The sequence below is a fragment of the Sus scrofa genome, chromosome 6, assembly GCF_054392235.1.
Source record: "Sus scrofa isolate SSC_HxYL_T2T_F1_AM1 chromosome 6, Sscrofa_HxYL_maternal_Yorkshire_Landrace_v2.0, whole genome shotgun sequence".
Taxonomy (NCBI): Eukaryota; Metazoa; Chordata; class Mammalia; order Artiodactyla; family Suidae; genus Sus; species Sus scrofa.
The window spans coordinates 94,391,055-94,413,197 of NC_139388.1; the positions used below are offsets into that span (position 1 = coordinate 94,391,055).

General features: G+C 48.9%; 1 protein-coding gene across 14 annotated transcripts in view; it reads right to left on the minus strand.

Annotated features, from left to right (window-relative positions):
• CSMD2 (CUB and Sushi multiple domains 2) overlaps positions 1-22,143 on the minus strand; it is a 646,878-nt gene that overhangs the window by 146,111 nt on the left and 478,624 nt on the right. For all 14 annotated transcript variants that reach the window (XM_084963760.1, XM_084963751.1, XM_084963750.1 and 11 more), the window contains 4 exons: positions 16,720-16,922; positions 10,066-10,257; positions 4,884-5,022; positions 591-778 (listed from right to left, as the gene is read on the minus strand). In XM_084963760.1, the coding sequence (XP_084819886.1) occupies positions 591-778; positions 4,884-5,022; positions 10,066-10,257; positions 16,720-16,922 (722 nt within the window). The remainder of the gene's footprint in view (positions 1-590; positions 779-4,883; positions 5,023-10,065; positions 10,258-16,719; positions 16,923-22,143) is intronic.

Below are 22,143 nucleotides of genomic sequence, written 5' to 3' on the forward strand. Positions count from 1 at the left end.
CTAAAAGTGGAATGAGAATAAAAGAATGGGATGATAGCTGGAGGAGAGAGAAAACGGGATCTAGGCTATGACAGGTGCCACAGGATGGCCAAGGGGTGTTCTTGGGACAGAGGTCCAGGTGCTGTGTCCCCAGGAGTTGGATGGGCCTGTGCACAGCGCGCTGAAGTTATCCAGGAGGCCTGGGAGGCTTTGGGGTAGAGAGGAAATGGACTGTTCTATCAGAACCCTCAGCAAACGCAGGGACACGGCCGAGAACTTGTCACTTGATCGTATGGGCTGAGGTTATGAGACCGAGGAAGGTCTAAGAATGATCCTCATAGAAAAACGAATGCAGAGGAATAGTTATGTGCAAATGGAAATGAGCTGCAGGAAGAACACAGGTCCCTTTTCTCAGGCCCGGGGCACCTGGGTGGGAGGGACTAAGCCACCCAGAGGCCACAGAAAGGCAGGTGCCCTACAGGTACCTGGTGCCAGCATTGGCATGGGCTCCCTGTGATCCTGTCCAATGCTCTTCCTCACCACACTCTGCCTTCCACTTGGCCAGGTCTGGCCAGCCCTGCCTGGGGTCACCTCTGCGCCGGGGTCCTTACCTGTGTAGTCGATGACGAAGCCGGCATTGCTCACAGATGCGTCACTGCGGAAGGCCAGGAAGAGGCTGTTGCTGCTGCTCTCGATGCGGCCTGGGAGCTGGGAGCCATAGAAGCTTCCTATGAGAGGGCTGAGAGAGTCCCGTCCGTCGTAGATATGGAGGAAGTCATAGCCAGGCTCCAAGTTAAAGCTGGGGAACAAAAACATCCCACCCCCAACCCACCAAGGTCAAATAAAGGCTGGTACCAGGCCTCAGGCTCAGCCAAAGGATGAGGCCTCCCAGACAGCAAGGCCTCCATCCCACTGGTACCCAACCCCTGAGACTTCCTGGTGGGAAGGAAGAGGGCAAAGCCCCCATGGCCTCCCTCCCAGTCGGGAGAGAAGATGGATAAGGCAGGCTCGGGCAGAGGGGCCAGTTTCTGGCATCAGAAAACTAGAGCTGAAAACCTAACACCCTCTTCTTTGAAACAAGATATTTTAAAAAATGGAAATACACTTGACATGTAAATTTGAGGGGTACAACATGTTGATGGGATGCATTTATATATTGTTACATGATTGCCATTGCAGCAATAATTAGCACCTCTGTCATATCACATAATTATTATTTCTTTTCAGGGGTTGGAATGATTAAGATCTGGTCTATTAGCAAGTTTGATGATGATACCACAGCATGGTTGTCTATATTCACTACACTGTGCACAGAAGGGAAAATCAGCTGCCAGCTTACACCCCGAGGGGTCAGCCCAAGCAGGTCCCAGACCAGGTCTCCTACCTGCCCCTGACGTTCTTTATACTTTGCTGTGCTGCACCTCCTTTTTTGAGGGCAGAGAGGCACCCAGGGAGCTCTTCCCAGGCAGGAAGGGTCTGTTCTCAGGAAGGACCTTAGCTGCATTCTTTCACCCCGAGCCAGTTCTCAGCTCTCCTCAGGATCTGCTCCCACCCCACTCCTGGCACCCACAGGTGTGCCTCTTTCTTAACAATCCTGACCCACATCTAGGAAGAAAAATCCATTTAAAAAAATTGTCTTAGTTTAGCAAGTTGAGTACTAGAGTTCTTGAGGGTAATTGATCCTGTTGGAAGGGCCAGAGTCAACATGATGGGAAATAGTGAGGACTGGTAGGAATGTGGAGCCACTGGAATGCTCCTCTCCTGCTGCTGGGGGTGTAAACTGGTTCAGCCACTTGGGAAAACTGTTTTGCAATATCTATTAGACCTGAAGGTAAGCCTGCCCTATGATGCAGTGATCCCACTCTCAAGCACATCCAGCAAAGGCAGTGGATACCAACCAAGGGGGTAGAGGTGGCAACAACAGAAGAGAATGAGTTTGTGGAGAATAGAGTTTGGATGCAAACTCATTTGTAGCTCAGCCATGGGCTGAGAAACAGATACTCTACTTAGCTAGACAGGGAAAGAAATGGCGCTTCTACCCTTTAGCTAAGACACATGATAAAGAGAGGAGGCTGGAAACTATCTTGGACCAAGGGGACAGGGCTGGCAGAGAGACAGGATGGGGTCTGGGAGGACTGGAGGTGGAGCCAGAGATGCACTGGCCTCCCTCCTACACTGGTGTCAGCTGCAGGGTCACCCCATCATTGCTGGGTGGTATGGTCTTCTTGCCCCCAAAGCTCAGCTTCTTCATTGACTCTTCCAAAGGTCACCAGGGAAGGTCCCAGGAGGAGTTCAGTTTGGGACACAAATGATGGCTCCATCACTTCCGAAATGCCTTCTGTCTGCCCTGGCCTTCCTTCAAGCATCAGATCTTATCTGAGCCCCCTTGATATGCTGGACACTGTGCAAGGTGCCCAGGACATGGGGATGTGCCAGGCGTCACCCTTTTTTCAAGGCAGTGACGGATCTGAAGGAAGTGATGGATGTGAAGATAATGGGGTAAAGTTGAAAGTCTGTACGAGTGCATGGGAACACAGCCCAAAGCGGGTCGGGGAGGATGGAAAAGAAGTTTGTCTTGGGACAAGGAGGGAAAAGGAAGTTGCTATGAAGGGAAAAGCAGAAGCAGAGTCACAAAGGCATGAAAGAGGGACAAGGAGGGAAAAGGAAGTCACTATTGGACAAGGAGGGAAAAGGAAGTCGTTATTGGACAAGGAGGGAAAAGGAAGTCGCTATGAAGGGAGAAGCAGAAGCAGAGTCACAAAGGCATGAAAGAGTCTTGCAAACTGCAAGGAGTTCAGCAGTTCAGGCTGGCTGGAGCTCAAGGCTTGGATGGTGTGGGGTTAGGACCAGGTAGGGAATGGAGGAGAGAGGAGGGCAGGGCCGGATCGCTTGGAGTGAAACTCAAAAGACTGGATGCTCCCCCAACTCCGATCGGCCAACCAACCATCCAACCAAACAAAAAGTTTGGAACCTTAATTTATAAAGAGGGAGCCATTATAGGATTCAAAAATAAAGGAGGTATTTGTTTCATTCTTTGTTTTTAAAGCTAGGTCTGATTTATACGCCACGGAATGATCAGCTCCTAAGTGTATCACTGCATCAGTTTTGACATGTGTACATCAAGATCCAGAACATTTCCGTCCTCCCCCAAAGTTCCCCAGTGCCCCTTCCCCATCAATCTTCCCCTCCCCAAGAAGATATCCCAGAACTGATTTTTATCACCCTGGGTTAGTTTCACTGATCCTAAAATTTCACATAAGTGGAATCATACATTATGTTGTCTTGTGTGTCTGTCTGCTTTCGCTCAGCGTGATATTTTTGATTCATCCACGTTGTTGCATGTGTCAGTAGTTCATTTCATTTTATTGCTGAGTAGTATATTACCATATGTTAAAATGGAAAATGAGGTGCATATTTCAGCGTTTTCCAGTGACAGCGTCATCCTGACAGCTAGCTAAAGATGAGATTGGCATAGAAGGCGAGACGGGGCAGAGGGACCAGTTAGGAGCCTATGGCAGTAATTTAGATGGGAAACAATACAACGGAAGCTGGGAGGGCGGAGAAGATGGGAGGTTAGGGTGGCAGAGGCTCCACGCCACGAACGGAAAAAGCGGTGAAGGTGGATGATGGTGCCGCTGTCCAATCTGCAGAACAGAGCTTGTCTGCAGGGAGATGTGACAGGCTTAGTTTCGTGCGTGTTGCAGTTGAGGAGCCTGCAGGCATCAGGCAGAGACATCAACAGTTGGATCGGGGAGCCTGAGACCCATGAGAGAGTCCGGGAGGGCAGAAGAGGGGAGTCTCCAGTTTACAAGAGGAGAGTGAAGCCACTGGAAGGGACAAGCTCATCCAGGAAGGAGGTGTGGAAGAGAAGACCAGGGGCCTGTGACAGAGCCTGGCAAAGGACAGCAGGCCTGAAAAAGAAGTCACAAAGTCCCCGAAGAAGCTGGAGAGCCAGAGGGGAGTAATTGCACAAAACCAAGTGGAGAAGCAGGGGGAGAGTGGAGCAGATATCAACAGGTGCAGGGGGATAAAGCATGGAACAGGCCACTTGGTTTGGTCACCAGGAGTGCATGAGTGTCTTTAATCAGAAGAGTTTCCAATGCAACCGAGGGGGCGGACACTAATTTTAGTGATTTGAGAGTGAGCAGGAACTGGGGAGGGAGAGGAAAGCAGAGACAATTCTTTTGAAGAGCTTGCCTCTAAAAGAAACAAAGGGAGTGCCCGTCAAGGCTCAGTGGTTAATGAATCCGACTAGGAACCATGAGGTTGCAGGTTCGATCCCTGGCCTCGCTCAGTGGGTTAAGGATCTGGCATTGCCGTGAGCTGTGGTGTAGCTCGCAGACGTGACTCAGATCCCGAGTTGCTGTGGCTCTGGCGTAGGCCAGCGGCTGTAGCTCCAACTGGACCCCTAGCCTGGGAACCTCCATATGCCACAGGTGTGGCCCTCGAAAAGACAAAAAGTAAAAATAAAAATAAAAAATAAAAACATAAAAGAAACCAAGGAGATGGTGCTTGATGGGGAAGCTCCTTGAGACACACCTGAGCCGTTCCTGTGCTGGGGACAGCGATGGGAGGAACTGGTGGGAGCAGAGGAGAAGCATTCAAAAGGGCCCAGCAAGACCCTGCTTTCTGAATCTTAGCATCCTCAGAGGTAGGAAAGGAATAATAGCCACTTCATACATTATCACAGGATTCATAATACATGTGAAAGCATGGAGCACAATGCTGGGTGCGTTGGAGATGGTCAAGCAATGCTCGTTTCTCTCCTTTCCAGGACTCCTTCACCTCCCTTGGAACGAAGAACCCTGCTCACAGCAGACCTGTGTATACTCACCCAGAGACCCAGGTCTGCACCCCTAGCTGCTCTGAACCCTTCATCTCCCACCCCAGAGAAAGGTACATACATGTTAAATACCAGGGCGATGACGTAGTCTGGCGAGACAGTCACCTTCCAGTCACACTCCTTGCCTGGCGGGTAGGGCTCTGGGTAATTTGGTGACAGAATGACGCCTGATGGCCCCGTTAGGTCTCCCCCGCAGGGAGCTGAGGAGAGAGGAAGACGAGCGTGAGACGGGCCCCCTCGCCTGGTCACCCTTCGCCCGGTATTGGTAGAGGAGGGACAAAGTCGGATAGACCTAAACTAGAACTTGGCTCTGGGGGGGCCAAGGGGCGGGTAGAGAACCCTGGGTGTGAGGTTTCACCTTGAAGTGATGGAGATGTGAGGAACTGCACAGAGGAGGTGGCTGCACAATGTTGTTGTTGTACTAAACGCCCCTGAATTGTTCATTTCTCAATGGTTCATTTTCTGCTATGGGAACTTTTACCTCGATGAACTAGTAACCCAAAACAAAACATCTGGCTCTGCCACTTCCTGGCTGTGTGACCTTATGGGATTTACCTAACCTCTCTGGACCTCAGTGTCCATCCTCTGTTGCAGAGATACTACCTCTTTCATGGGGTGGTATGTCCGATTTCAGAGACGTCTGGGAAAGCCTTTGGCACGATGTAAGCAGCCCATGTATGGAGCCATCCCTAGGCTCGCAGACCTATGAAAGACATGCTCTCTTCCCATTGCCTGGCATCTAGTTCCTGGGTGAGCTTTGTGGGTATTTACGAGTTCCAGTGCACTTGATGTCAGGAGGGGCAGAAAACAGTCATGGGTACCTGCCAAGCGCGGCTGGCCTCCTAGACTGCCAGTGCTCTTGGCATCTGCTTGGGGCTGCACGTACCTTCCAATTTTCTAAAAGGCTTTTGTCCAAGAGAGCATGTGTTCCTCAGCTGTATGGAGATATCACAAATCCCCAATTAGTCCATGGTGGTCCCCCTCCCCTGAGATGACAGTTTGTTCCAACAGGTGGGGAGGGGGGAGGTGGCAAGTGATCCTGTGAGCTGCGCATCCAGAGCCCGAAATCCTGAATCCAGCTCTCCCCCAAATGACTGGGGTATCATGCTGTAGCACGAGGGTCCGAGACAGTGGAGGCCGGGAGGTGTGTGGGGCCCCTCACAGGAAAAGGGGGCTGAGACTAGAAACAGGCTGGGTCTGAAAACCTCAGGGCACCATTAGGGGTTGGTGGGAGCGTTGGCAAATAACGAGCCCACAGAAAATCCAAGGCGACACAGAGGTGGGAGCCTAGGGGACATCCAAGACTGAACTTCAGAGCGGCCCTTGGCTCGTCCCAGAGCTGAGCTTTATTGCCTTGGTGTAGTTTTACTCGAGGTGAGTTTCAAGGGCTGGATCAACCCCCCCACAGGGTCTCTTTACCAAATGGTAGGTCTTCAGACCAGGCCATAAAAGCCCTAATGTGGCTGATCATAAAACCTAGGAGTCGTTAGGAGGAGTGTATTTTTTTTTTCCCATGGAAAATATATCTGAAGTACCAACCTGTACCAGAAACACTCGAGTGGGCATGTCAGACAGCATTTTAGATATATCATCTCATTATCGGCCATAGCTCATGGATGAGTTATGGATTATTCTGCTTGACTCAGAAGGGAGGAAGCTGAGGCTCAAGAGAGATTAAGGAACTCGCCCAGAGTCACTCTGAGACTCAGACCCACATCTGCCTGGCCCCAAAGTCTGTCCTTTCCCCATTCTGCTGTGCTGCCCCAGGACTGTTGGTGGCAGTGGAGTAGAGAGGACTGTCCCTCCCACAGGCTGCAGGGAGGAGCCCCGGGTGAAGAGTTTCTGGGAGCAAAGATGGTTCCTAGAGTCGGGTCTGCCTTGTGTCTCACTCACTCCATCTCCACCGGACCTTCTCCAGACGAGATGGTTAGATGAATGGGAACCCCAGAGGCCTGTCTGATCAGGATGAAACTTGAACTTGCTAACAAGGCAAGACCACACTGTCCAGTCCACAGGGAGAGGCCTTTCCCAGGCTGGCCTAGAAACACCGGGAGGCAGCCAGTGAGAGCAGAAAGCCCTGGTCACATTAGCGGTCCCAGCTCCCTGGGGCCTCTTCCCAACGATGCCTCTGTTCAGGCCCAGGGCCATCAGGCTCAAGCTTCCCTGCCAGCCCAGAGGTCTCGTCCCTTAGGTTTGCCATGGATAGGGTGAAGCTGTGTTTCCAAACTGCTCCCATTATTCTGCCAGCCCCCATAGTGCTCTCAGTTTGTTTGGGTTTGAGGGCCCTGTGCTGGCCCAGCTCCCACCAGATGGCTGCCGGCATCTGACAGCCGGGCATCTGCTTCCCACTCAGGACTTAAGCATGGGCTTCACTGCCCTCTGCCAGTCTGGCCTCAAGGCTCTGGCTGGACTCCTGGGCTGCACCCCCCCTGCAGGATGAGTCCTGCTGCTCGGGAGGGACACAGAGCCCCCCATTTCCTTCCAGGCCCAGGCGCTAGCCAGCAGGACAGCTGAGCTGCAGGAGACTAAATGGGGCCTGGGCGACATCCCAGTGGCACCACATCCTTTCAGCGGGAACTCAGTTGGGGCTGGGACACCAGGCTGGAACCAGAGGGGTCTCCCTTCCAATCCTGGCCACTGGCCGCCACGGCTGCAGTCAGGCTCTGTCTGCTCCCTATTATGAGTTAGAATGAGAAGGCAGGCTTTGCTCTGCCCTGAGGTCCAGGTTTGACCTTACAAACCACGATACCCAGGTTGGGGTGGGAACAGGTGCTGATCACTCCAGGTGGCCCAAAAGTGGGCAGGTTGTACTGAGGCGTGAGAGCTGTGAAAATGGCCATCGATTTTGGCACTATACAGTCCTGGGTTCAAACTTTGGTCAGGCTACCTCCTAGCTATGTGTTTGGGTAAGACCATCCCACTTCTCTGAGCCTCTGTTTTCTTATCTATAAAACTTTAAAAAAAGAATAATGGTGATTATGGCATCTGACACATACAATGTTTATCGCGAACCAGGCACAGATCTAAGGGCTTTACAGTGTTCTCTTAGTCCTCAAAACAGCCCCCTGGGGGACGGACTCTTATTTTCTATTTTTCACAGGGGAGGAGGAGGAAGCACAGGGAGAGGAAGTGATTAGTCCAAGGCCACACAGTTTGTCATGGTAAAGCTTGATTCGAACCCAGGGAGTTGGAATCCAGGCCCAAGTTCTAAGCTCACCACACAGTAATTTCATTTGTGTCCACGTAGTTACCAGGTCCAGCCCGGTGCCTATCGTGGGGCTGATGCTCAGTAAACACTTATGATCTTCTTTTGCTTCCTGCCTATATAATGAAGAGGTATGAAGGTTGGCCAGACCTGCCCCGGCGGAGCGCCAAGGGAGCTGGAAATGAGGGACTTGTCACTGGGATGTCCAGACTGTTTGAGAGGAGAGGCAGACATTCGTTTAGTGGCAAGGAACATTTTCCCACGCCGCGCACAGGAGCAGGGGTAATGAAAGCTGAATTAACCTCTCTGCCCTGCCGGCTGCCTGCTGGCTGTTCTCACCAGCTCAGCACGGCGTAGCCCCTCCTCCTCCACCTGCGATGGTCCAGGTTGGGACTTGCTTTTCGGTTCAGACCAGCCAGAGGAATCCCAGCCTAAGATGATGCTGGATTTGGAAGGAGCCTCTGAGAGCACTGGACCCTTTCCCCCACATACACACACACCCCGGGCCTTACAAGAATTCCCTGTACCAGGTGGAGTTCTGGGAAGGGAAGTGAGTCCCAACACTCAAAAGAAGGAAACCAAGAAGGGAAAGAAGGAGAGAGGAAGGGAGAAAAGAGGAAGAAAGGAGGGAAGGAGAGAAATGGGAATTTCTTGAGATTGCGATTAGCTGTGGCCTCACCCACAATGCCAGGGGGAAAGTAAAATTACCTTCATTTTTCAGATGAGGAAACCGAGGAGCAGAGAGTTGAAGCGATTTCCCTCAAGGCCACTGAACTAGAAAACGGCAGAGCCTGGAGCTAAACCTGGATCTGTCTTCTTCAATATCCTGTACTTTCCCCACATATCACCAGGCACAGGTGAGAACTGAGCTGGTTCTGGGACCCAGGTCTCAGCTTTCCGACCACTGCATGCCCGCCGTGCCCCCACCACACATACCCACGTGACCCTCACTGCCACTGCAGGCAGGACTGAGTGTCCTCACCTTCAAGGCCAGGCCTCTGAGCATGACCAGCAAAGGCCAGTTCTCAGATGCCCGGACAGCATCTCCCACTGAGCCTCCAAGGAGGGAGGTGTGGGCATCGCCGGGGGTGGGCACAGCTGGGGTGCATCTGGAGAAGTCCCCTGAGCCCATCTCTAGCCTGGGAGTCGGTGTGGGAAGTAGGAAAATGAAAGGCTTTGCGTTCAGACTGACGTGGGTGTGAATCTTGGCTCTGTCACATCCTGGCTGTGTGATCTGAGATGAGATATTCCAAGATGCCTACGTTTCAGTTTCCTCGACTATAAACCATGTGTCTACTGGTTCCCTTCTAACATCCATCACTGACACAGGAGGGAACGGTACTCGGTATTTTGCCTGAGAAAGAGAGCCATGGGGACGAGGGCCGCTGGAATGTTTATTTTCATGATTTCTCTTTCATTCCTGTCCATCTCTTCCTTCAAGTTCCTTCCTCCTCCCAGCCTCAAGGAGCTCAGAAGCAGTATTGATTAGTTAGGTCCCAAGCCTTACGAGCTACGTGATCTTGGACACAGCACAGAGCCTCTACTTTGTCATCTGTTACATAGGGAGATTTAAGGACTAAGGACCCATCTAGAACCAAAAAGCAGGGAACTGATAACTTCCTTAAGAAGAGGAAGAGCAAAGGTCTTTCCCTTCATCCAAGCCTGGGTGCCTGCCCTTCCAGTGCTCCAGGTAACGGGAGGGTCATTTCAGAAGCTGAAGACCCTTGGAGACCCATGCTTCTCCTTCTAATCTTGGGCCAGGAGAAAAGGGACAGACACACCTGGCTTAGAAACCTCTGGGATCATTTTGGAGAGTAAAGTATGTGTAGCGTGCAGCGTGTGTGAATGTGAGTGTGTCTGTGTGTGTGCACATATACCGGCAAAGCAGAATACACTTTGAGTTTTCTGCAACTTTCAGCTATCCTGCCTCTCCTGGCCAGGCTCAAGATGCAGCTGCCGCTTAAGGGGGTGGTTGAGGGTCTGGAGCTCACAAGTGGTGGGACCAGAGGACAGGGTTCGCGCTGCAGCTGCTTTGTACCGATGCACGTTGGCGGGCTGGGCTGCCAGAAGAATCTATTCTCGATCTTCACACAGTTGATCTCTGCGCTTCCCTGCAGCGCGTAGCCGGGGTCACACTGGAACACTGTGGAGTCACCGGCTTCCCAGCTGTCACCACTCCGGCTCCCATTCTGGGGGACCCCAGGGTCATTGCAGGATGTTGCTGTGGACACTGGGACAAGAAAACAGAGGAGGAAGTGGGGTTGCCTAGGTGTTGCCGGACAATGAAGCTCCCAGCTCACCACCCTCACCAACATCACCACGGCCACTGTCAGAAATTTCATGACCTCCCATCAGCGTCATCAGCTGCAGCAACAGTACCACCATCTCCGTTCTCACACCCTTTACCGTCACTACCTCCACTGCTACTTGGGACCACCAGTCATCCACCTGTCACGAGATACTACACTGTGAGTTAAGCGTGATTGCACTGCTGTGGTTGTAGGACGGAGTTCAATGCGATTTAATGATACAAGTCCTTGTTACATAGATAAGTTTTGCAATTTTGCAAAATGTAGCTAACATGACCATCCTCAGGGAGTGACAAGGTACCTAAGCATAAACTCCAATATTCCATCAGAAAGGTCCACAAAGGAGGTTGGGAGTTGGCCTGCCTGAACGCTGAGGGCTGGTGGTGAAGATGCGTGCAGTTACTGAGGTCTAGTGAAGGTCACATTCCCTCTCACGTGGCAAATGGCAAGGACGGAAACCTGATAGAAATCTGATATTTGTAGCAAGCGGCAAGGTAGAGTTCCAGATAAACAGAAGTAGCATTAAAAAGCCTAGAAAAGCTCAGGAATTTGGAGACATTGGCAGCCAAATACCAGATGGTATAATACAGAGAAGGTGTTTTTAAAAGCAAACATCAAATAAGTGATGAAAGGGAGGAATAAAGGAATAAAAGCTTGATTGAGTGAATGGATGAACAAATGCAGTGTGAGAAAACACACCCAAGGACATGGGACAAGAGGAAGCCCAGAGAAAGGATGTGGAGGCAGCCGTACCAACCAGGCTGCCTCTGTGCCATGTCCACAGACTGTGGTCGCCAGGTCCCGGGAAGGGAGATTCTGGAGGACTGATGTTCGCTGGCTTGAAAGGCCAGTTTTTCTCAAAAATTCTGGGGAAAATAACTTTTACATGAAAACAAATGAACTTATGGAGTAGAATGTAAAATTCAAATAGGTTCTTTTTGTTTGTTTGTTTGTTTTTGTTTTTAGGACCACACCGGCAGCATATGGAAGTTCCCAGGCTAGGGGTCAAATATGTTGCAGCTACCAGCCTACACCACAGCCACAGCAATGCTAGCTCTGAGCTGAATCTGGGACCTACACTGCAGCTTGTGGCAACGCTGGATCCTTAACCCACTGATCCAGGGATTGAACCCACATCCTCATGGATACTAGTTGGGTTCTTAACCTGCTGGGCCACAGTGGGAACTCTTTTTTTTTTTTTTTTTTAAATTCACATGCGTTTTTAAGCAAACCAGGAAGCCTAAAGAGATTTACACTCCCTACACCCTCCAGATCTCCTGGGGATATGCCTCATTCTCCTCTGCCATTAGGATGATTTTGGTGGAAGAGCCCAGGGCAACTGTCCACACTCACATTGTTAATTATAAGATCTAGAATTGCAGAGACAAGTTTGGAGTGCCTAATACCTTTTGCCCAGTCGTGCCTAAGTCAGTAAACAACAAACTGAGGCCCACAACCCAATCTGGCTCTAGGCCTGTTCTTGCAAGAAAATTTTTTCGGAACGCACGCATGCGCTCTCATTTCCACACAGTCTATGGCTGCTTTTATGCTCTGATGGCAGAGTTGAGTTGTTATGACAGTTGTTACGACATGTGGTCCGCAAAACCCGAAATATTTGCCACCTGGTCTTTTCCAGAAAAAAGCATGCCGACTCCTGGTATGTGATCTCTAAGCTCTCCTCTGCAGATCACATTTTAAAACCTATCCTTTGCTTTGATCGGCTTTAATCATGAGCACCATCAATGGTCTGCTACCCCTATGCCCTAGCCATGCTGTAAAATCTCTTTCCAACACAGCAAGCTCAAGCCCCCCTTCCCCCGACCAAGCCCCACCTCAGGACCTTTACACCTGCTGGCCCTTCTTGCCAGAGGTCTTCCTATGCCAGCTCCATCCTGTCATTCAGGTTTTAGCTCCAGGATCCTCTCCTCAGACAGGCCTCTTTGATCACCTTCCTCCTGGCTCGGGCCTTAACCCCCTTCCATCAAATGTGTCACATTATCTGGTTTTGTTCTTTTCATAGCACAATCTATAATCATCTTGCCAGTTCATTTGTTTGCCTGTTTATTGTAAATCACTTGAGCATCTCTACGGGAACAGAGACCTTGGCTGTTTTGCTTCCAACTGTATCTCCAGGGCCCCAAGCCGTACCCGGCACACAGTGGAGTTCAGTAAATATTTCTTGAGTGAATAAATAAATGAACAAATCGTCACCATCAAACACTTTCTGAATTTAGCTAGAAAGTCAAACAAGAACCAATCTTCTTCCTTCCCAATTAAAAACAGACTTAGCTTTCATCTCCAGCCTGACAGTGCACTGTGCACATGTCAATGATACCCTGGAAGAAAAACAACTCACTGTTCTGACCACACTCAGAAAGATGATTTATACGGGAGGCAATGCAGTGCAATCAATGATTAAGAGCCTTGGTTTGGGAATCAGACACAGGGGTTGTTTGTTTGGTTGTTTGATTGTACCCACTGCATATGGAAGTTCCCAGGCCAGGGACTGCATCTGAACCACAGCTGTGACCTATGTCACGGCAGCAGCAGTGCCAGATCCCTAACCCACTGTGCTGGGCTGGGGATCGTACCCGTGCCTTTGCAGCCACTTGAGCTGCTGCAGTCGGATCCTTAACCCACTGTACTATGTCAGGAACTCCAGACACAGGGGTTTTGACCCAGGTTCTGTTCTATATTAACTAGATGACCTTGTATGAGAAACCTCTCTGGGCCTCAGAGCCCACATCTGCAACATGGATTAATAACGACGTCCATGCCTTATGGGTTTTGTGAAAATTATAAGAGATAATGTCATGGAGAGTTTACGGTGGTGTCGGCTCCACGGATGACACTGATGATGCCTCCTCTCCTTCCGTGCTCCCTCTCATCTATTTTCATCCTCACTTTCTCCCTTTAATGCTCCCAGATTTGAGCTGCCTGGCAAAGCCTCCAGGGAAAGGCAGGATCCACGTGGTACAGACAGGATGTTAGATGTTACACAGTCATGTTTACTCAATAAAGCCAAGCCTGCACTAATCGTCCCTGGCATTTCTGTACAATCCTCTGTCAAACACACACTATAAAGTTAACATGGGGTGAGCCGTTCTCTCTTCCCTAGAGTAGTCCTGGTATTTGCTAAGTGATGACAGCAACAGGGAAGGTGACCTTTCCCAAACCTCGGGTTCACAGGCACGCCGGGCTGGGTTGGCACGGCCCTCCTGGAGCCCAGGCCAGGTAGTTTTGCCCACTGCCCTCTCTGTGGACCAGTGCGATGCTCAGGGTGGCTTGCCTAAGGAAGCCGGTGTTAAAGAAGACCATCCATTCATTTGTTCAGGTCTTCGTGGGCCCCGTCGTCCAGTAGCGGCGAGGAAGTTCCTGCTGTGAGCACAATGCCTTGGAGGAGTCCGATGGGCATGAGGTGGCTCCCACCCTCCAAGAGCTTCCTGTGGGACGTCAAGTAGGGGGCCAGCTCCCAGACCAGGCAGAGGCCCTGGAATGGGGAATGTGCCAAAGTAAAGTAAAGTGCTGGGGGTGCCGGAGGCGACAGCACTTTATTCTGAATGGGGAGCTTGGGAGGAAGTGGTGTCTGAGATGAACTTGAAGGAGGAACAGGGGTTCTAGGAGCTGGGGAACACGTGAGAAAGCAGCCGAAGCTGCAGGGCTTGGGCGTGCCTCATGGGAACGCCCAGGGACTCTGTCCCACATGGCAACACTCAGGACACACTGGAGGTTAGATAATGAAAATCCTTGGGGGGAGTTCCCATCATGGCTCAGCAGTTAACGAAGCATCCACGAGGACACAGGTTTGATCCCTGGCCTTGCTCAGTGGGTTATGCATCCCACATTGCTGTGGCTGTGGTGTAGGCCAGTAGCTACAGCTCCAACTCGACCCCTAGCCTGGGGACCTCCATATGCCATGCACGTGGCCCTAAAAAGTGGGGAAAAAAAAAAGAAAAAGAAAAGGAAAAGAAAATCCTGGGGGAATTTGCCAGTACAATTATGGGCCTTTTTTTTTTTCTTCTTTTTTCTTTTTACTGCCTCACCTATGGCATATGAAAGTTCCCAGGCCAGGGATCGAATCGGACCTGCAGCTTCTGGCCCCACCACAGCCACGGCAATACCAGATCCAAGCTGTGTTTGTGATCTACGCTACAGCTTGCAGCAATGCCAGAGCCTTAACCCACTGAGTAAGGCCAGAGATTGAACTCACATCCTCAAAGAGACATCGGGTCTTAACCCACTGAGACACAAGGGGAATTCCTTTTTTTTTTTTTTTTTTAGCCATATCTACCAGGTAGAGCAGTCAGAGAAAATGCACATTTGGCTTAATTATTCATAATTCTCCTTTCCCCAGAGAGTGGACTCTGTCGTTTTAGTATTCTACCCTCCTTACTGCTGGGAGAGCCTTCTATTGCTTATCTCTGCAATTTCCACGAAATGCTAGTCTCTTGAGCTGCCCTAGAAAAAAAGTCATCCATGATGAAATATGTTCGTGAATTGTGACCTACCAGATCCTTTCTCAATTCATCTGCATTTGCAGAACAAATGTTCTCAGAGGTGCCAAATTAAAGATACCCTCTTTAGGTCAGCCTCGACCTAAGCACCTTCCCAATGCCATCTGATCACGCAGACTTCCTTTTCCTACAACACCAATGAATTTCCCACGGAACTCCTGTGAACAGGTGTTGGGAAGTGCTTATTTAAAATGACTCTCTTGGAGTCCCCGTCGTGGCGCAGTGGTTAATGAATCCAACTAGGAGCCATGAGGTTGCCAGTTCGATCCCTGGCCTTGCTCAGTGGGTTAAGGATCTGGCGTTGCTGTGAGCTGTGGTGTAGGTAGCAGACACAGCTCGGATCCCACGTTGCTGTGGCTCTGACATAGGCCAGTGGCTGTAGGTCCGATTGGAGCCCAGTCTGGGAACCTCCATATGCCGCGGGAAGTGGCCCTAGAAAAGGCAAAAAGACCAAAGGAAAAAAAAAAGACTCTCTTGTGGCCCCACCTGGGACCCTAATCTTAGGTGAGGTGAGTTTATTGTTACTCAGTGGTCCTCATGCACTCTCTCCAAGGGTGAACGGGTGCCTGGATTTCTAGTAAGAAGACTCCCAATGAACCTGGCAAGGAGCTGTTCCTTGCGAGGCTGGAAGCCTGCATGAGTGTTGCGTGGGCAAGTTAATGAGCATACAGAAACATGGGCCTGGAGACCCTCATTTGCCCCCCCCCACCACTGCTAAATGCTCATCTCCATGGAGAAGACAAATCCACAAAAGAGCTGACAGTAGGCTCTGTAACCCCATCACAATCCTACTGGTGCTAGAGATACACCCAACCACCCTTAGCTGATACAGCTATCAGGTGAGAGTCTGGAGGCAAAGTCACAGTCCAGGTGCCACGCAGCCTTGCTCTGGAATCACCATGGAAACCCCCCTCACACACGCACGCACAGTAGAGTAAGGCGATGGTAATGAAGACAGCTGCTGTATAACAAACATAAGCGGAGAGCGAGGCAGAGTCACCCGTGCAGAGAGATGAGTGATGCAAGAGGCACTTCGGAGGAGATGAGATGATGCATCACAGAGGGAGGCAGGACTAATCACGGGCATTCGCTAATGCTGGGACTTGGATATGTGCATGTTGCCCATTTGGGTAGCTCTTTGTCACGCTTCTCCATAACTGGCTACCGCAGTCCACAAGTCACTGAATTTCGATGACTCGTATTTGGCTTCCAGCCATTACTGAGACCTGCACTAAACTAAGAGCCAGAGTGTGTGGCATGTCAGATCAGCTCTTCTGAGACTGTCCCCAAACCGCTGTCAGCTTGTCCCCTCCCCCGCTCCCCTGGCCTCCCTCCTCACTCTCCAAGTTTCAGCTGACAACCCCTCCGCTTCTAGGGCCCGTTCTCCTGCCTCTGCACGTGTTCATGCGCTCTCTGCACCCAGGAGGCCCCTTTCTCTCTCTCATCTAATAAGGACCCATGAATCCGCAAAATCCAACTCCATGGCAACAGTAAATCCACGTCACAGCTGATGACTCCTTCCTTGAAATACCGTCTTTTCTCCTGTAACTTCTACTCATCCTTCAGGTCTGAGCTTGAGCATCATCGTCCCTGGAACATCTTCCTTGATGCTCTGAGGTGTCCATTATAGCTCACATTTCTGCCTCCAGATACCTATCAATTTGTACATCAGTGTCTATCAACCTGCCTGTCGTCCCCATCAGCGTAAAAGCTCGGCACAGGTATGCGAACAAGCACTGCCCATGTACCAGGCACGTAGCAGATGCTCAATAAATACCTTTACAGGCGTGGAGGGATGGAGGAAAGAAGGGACACGAGGGAGGAAGAGGGCACGGAGGTTGCGGCAGGACGGATGAAGGGGACACAGACCTGAGAACTGAATGGCAAAGCCCTGCTTGCTGGTGAAGAAGTCAGTGCTGAACTGCAGAACGACCGAGTTGAAGGTGCTGTGCAGGTCCTTGGGCAGGGCGGGGCCGCTGAGCTCTCGCAGCAGAACCCCGCTCTCCACGGGCCCATCCCAGATGCGCAGCACGTCGTGGACCTCCTCCGTGTCGAACACCAGGAAGTGGAGCCTGGACGGAGAAAAGAGACAGGGGGTCACTTGGGGCTCAGGCGCTTTTGGTCAGGGCACGTCCTAGACCTGGGAGAGACTTGCAGGAAGGAAGAGGGTTAGCGAGGATGATCCTCTGCATTTCTTCCCAGCCTGTTCTACCCACTGGGGTCCCTAGAAACGGGGACAGGGGTGAGGGAGGGTAGACTGTGAGCAGCTTGTTTCTTCTGACCGAGCTTCATGTTGCCATTGTCAAAGCCCACCCATCCCCGCACCTCCACACAGGACTCCGCAGACCTCACTCCTGAGTCTTTATCCGTATTATTGGAAGGAAATGCTGAGAAGGCAGGGTCTGGGGATAAAGGATATTATTAAAAAAAAAAAATCAAGGAGTTCCCGTTGTGGCGCAGTGGTTCACGAATCTGACTAGGAACCATGAGGTTGCGGGTTCAATCCCTGGCCTTGCTCAGGGGGTTGAGGACCCGGCGTTGCCATGAGCTGTGGTGAAGGTTGCAGACACGGCTCGGATCCCGCGTTGCTGTGGCTCTGGTGTAGGCTGGTGGCTACAGCTCCGATTCGACCCCTAGCCTGGGAACCTCCATATGCCGCGGGAGCAGCCCTAGAAAAGACAAAAAGACAAAAAAAAAAAATCAGAATCCCAGTAAGGTACTCTGGGGATACTGACAAACTGATGCTAAAGTTTATATGGGGAGGCAGAAGATCGAGATGAGCCAACGCGATATTGAAGAAGAACAAATTTGGAGAATTCGCACTACCCCATATCAGTACTTACTATAAAACTGCAGTATCAAGATGGTGTGACATCAGTGAAATGACGTACAAACAGATCAGTGGAAGAGCAGAAAGCCCAGAAATAGACCCACACTAGCACAGTCCATTGATCTTCGAGGAAGGAGCGAAGGCGGCGATACAAGGGAGCAAAGAGTCTTTTCAACAAATGGTGCTGGGACAACTGGACGTCCACGTGCCAAAATGAAGCTAGACACGGACTTTATACACCTCACAAAAATGAACTCAAAATAGATCCCAGCTCTAAATGTACTTACAAAACTGGAAAACTCCTAGAGGATAACATAGGAGAAAAAAACTTCGATGACCTTGGGTATAGTGAAAACTTATTAGATACAATACCAAAGACGCGATCCATGAAGAAACTAAGTGACCAGCTGGACTTCATTAAAATTAAACACTCCTGCTCTGCAAAAGGCAGTAAGATATCAAAATCTGAGGCTGTGCAAATTCCTCATGCAGAACGGCCTTGTACTGGCATAAAACTTGTGCAATCCTCGTGTATACTTTGTCATTCCTAGGTAACTTACAATACTTAATGCAATGTAAATGCTATGTAACAGTTATAAATCCCATGTAAATGCTATGCAAAGAGATGCCTGTGCACGGCAAATTCAAGTTGGCTCTTCGAAACTTTCTGGAATTTTTCCCAAATATTTTCTATCTGAAGTTAGTTAAATCTGTGGATGCTGAAATGCAGATATAGAGGGCCAACTGTGTACAAAGAAATGCTTGAAATTTAACAATAAGGAAACAAATAATATGACTGAAAAAATGGGCTACACCTTACTAGGTAACTCATCAACGAAGATAATACAAGTGGCAAAGTAAACATCTGAAAAGATTTTCCACATCATATGTCATCAGGGAAATGGAAACAAAAAAAGCAAGAAGATACTACAGCACACCTACTGGCATGGCTAGAATCCAGAACACTGACAGCACCACATGCCAGTGAGAAGGTGGAGCAACGGGGAGTCTCATCATTGCTGGTGGGCATTCAAAATGGTACATCCACTTGGGAAGACAGCTTGGCAGCTTCTTACAAAACTGAATGTACTCTTATGACACGATCTAGAAATTGTGCTTCTCGGTATTTACTCAAAGGAGCTGAAAACTGATTTTCACACAAAACCCTGCACATGGATGTTTACAGCAGCTTTATTCATAATTGCGGAAACTTAGAAGCAACCAAGATGTCCTTCAGTAGGTGAGTGGATAAATAAACTGTGGTACAAGCAGACAGTGGAATATTATTCAGCACTAAAAAATATAAGCTATCAAAGTATGAAAAGACATGGAAGAACCTTAAATGTATATTCCTTTTTTTTTTTTTTTGGTCTTTTTGTCTTTTTTGTCTTTTTTTGTTGTTGTTGTTGTTGTTGTTGTTGCTATTTCTTGGGCCGCTCCCGCGGCACATGGAGGTTCCCAGGCTAGGGGTCGAATCGGAGCTGTAGCCACCGGCCTACGCCAGAGCCACAGCAACGCGGGATCCAAGCCGCATCTGCAACCTACACCACAGCTCACGGCAATGCCGGATCGTTAACCCACTGAGCAAGGGCAGGGACCGAACCCGCAACCTCATGGTTCCTAGTCGGATTCGTTAACCACTGCGCCACGACGGGAACTCCTAAATGTATATTCCTTAGTGAAAGAAGCCATTCTGAAAAGGCTGCACACTGGATGATTCCAAGTATATAACATTCTGAAAAAGGCAAAATACGGATAGAGTAAAAAGTCAGTGATTGCTGGAGGCTAGGTTAGGGAGAGGGGATGGATTGGTGGAGCGCAGAGGATTTTTTGAGCAATGGAAATACTCTTACAATACTATAATAGTAGATACATGTCATTACACATTTTTTTCAAACCTATAGACTATGGGCATCAAGCGTGACCCCCTAATGTAAACCACGGACTTTGGGGGATGATGTGTCAGTGTAGGTTTATCGGTGTTAACAAAAGGACCACTCTGATGGGGGATGCTGATCATGGGGGAGGCTGCATGTGTGGGGCAGGGGGTGAGTAGGAAAGCTGTGTACCTTCCTTTCAATTTTGCTGTGAATTTAAATCTGCTCCAAACATCTAAGTCTTAAGAAAGGTGTGTGGAATGGATAAGCAATGAGGTCTTACCGTATAGCATAGGGAACTATATTCAGTCTCTTGGGATAGAACATGATGGAAGATAATATAAGAAAGGGAATGTATATATCTGTATGATTGGGTCACTTTACTGTACAGCAGAAACTGGCACAACCTTGTAAATCAACTGTGTTTTAATAAAAAAAAAAAAGAAAAGAAAGAAACTAGGGAGTTCCCATTGTGACTCAGCAGGTTAAGAACCCGACTAGTACCCATGAGGATGTGGGTTTGATCCCTGGCCTCTCTCAGTGGGTTAAGGATCTTGGGTTACCATGAGCTATGCTGTAGGTCAAAGACATGGCTCGGATCTGGCGTTGCTATGACTATGGGGCTGTGGTGTAGGCTGGCAGCTGCAGCTCTGATTTGACCCCTAGCCTGGGAACTTCCATATGCCATAGGAGCGGCCCTAAAAAGCCCCCCCCCCCAAAAAAAAAGCGAAAGAAAGAAAGAAAGGTGTGTGTTGAGAAGGAAAGGTCAGGGGTTGCTGCGGGATCTCTGGGAAGCTGGCCCAGCTGCAGTGGGGACAAGGGTGAACCTACATCTCTGTTTCCCAGAACAGAACTTGGATACCAGCCTGTCTCTCTCTCCCAATCAATTTTTCACTTTGGAATAATTTCAGACTTACAGAAAAGCTGCAAAGGTAACACAGAGAATTCTTATAGACCCCTCACCACTTCTGCCTTGTTAACATCTTGCATTTCCCTGGTGGGAAAATGTTCTTAGTTGACACAGCTAAGAAACCAACATCAGTACATGACGATGAATTCCATCCAGACTTGACTGGACTTCCCCAGGTTTTCTACTGATGTCCTTTTGCTGTTCCAGGATCCAGTTCATTTATCACTATCCCACTTTATTTTATTTTATTTTATTTTATTTTATATTTTATTGTCTTTTTAGGGCACACCTGTGGCATATGGAGGCTCCCAGGCTAGGGGTCGAATGGGAGCTGCATCTGCCAGCCTACACCACAGCCTCAGCCACATGAGATCCGAGCTGCGTCTGTGACCTACACCACAGCTCTAGGCATCCTTAACCCACTGATGGAGGCCAGGGATCGAACCTGCGTCCTCATGGATACCAGTCAGATTCACTTCTGCTCAGCCATGATGGGAACTCCACTATTTCCTTTTTAAAATATCTTTTAAAATTATAAAAATAAGACATGATAAAGGCAGAAAAAGGCAAACAATACACAGATGTCCTAAATTTTGAAGAAGCCTCTATCATACAAACCAATCTGCTCTCCAGAATGTTCCACTTAATATTAGGTTTGGTGTGCATCCTTCCAGATTTTTTTCAGTGTGATACATATATTTTCCCCCTAAATGGGACTATATTTTACACAGTTTCTTTCTTTTTTTTTTGGCTGTACCCACGGCATGTAGAAGTTCTTGGGGCCAGGGATCCAAGCTGCTGGAGCGATAACACTGGATCCTTAACCCGCTGCACAAGTGAACGCCTCTGTTTTACCCAGTTTTATGTAACTTTCTCCACTTAATACTCTATTATGGATGTATACATCTACTTCATTTTTTCCTATAGCAGCATACATTGTTATATTTCATTATTTCCCGTAGAACCACAAGGGGCACTGCCATCTTTATGTAATGTTTCACATTTCTGTTAATATTTCATTTGGCTTATAGGAATAATTTTTGGAGGAATGGGTATATATTTAAAATTTTTGATAAATCCTGCTAAATTATCCTATGTGAGTGCAGCAATGTACATTCCCACTGAACAGTCTTCATGACTCTTCTCTCCAAACTTCACCTTACCAACATCAGATATTATAATGTAAATATATTCTATATTAAAATACTTGTCCATCTGCTAAGCCCAAACGGAGGCTCACTGGTGTTTTAAATTTAGATAATTTAGTAAGCTTGCATATCTTTGCATATATTTATTGGTCATTTGTATATCTTCACATCCTTTATTCATCCTAATTGAATTATTTGCCATTTAAAATTCTGTTTACACGTTACAGTTTTTATTTATTATCATTATATATTTTATGCCTCTTGTATATGTTTGTTGATAATATTTTCTCTTAGCATCTGGTGTCCCTTTTTCCTTTAAATTTTGTTTATGGCGTCTTTTCTGTATAGAAGTTACTCGTTCTATGTGATCAAATATGTTCCTATTTTTCTTTAAGGATACTGGATGTCATGGTATGCTTGGGCAAACCCTCTTCTTCCCCAAAGGATTAAAAAAACAAACTTCAAAATTTTTTCGGAATTTCTGTAGTTTCATTTTTTGAGGATTATAGGTTTATCGCTTTTCCCAAA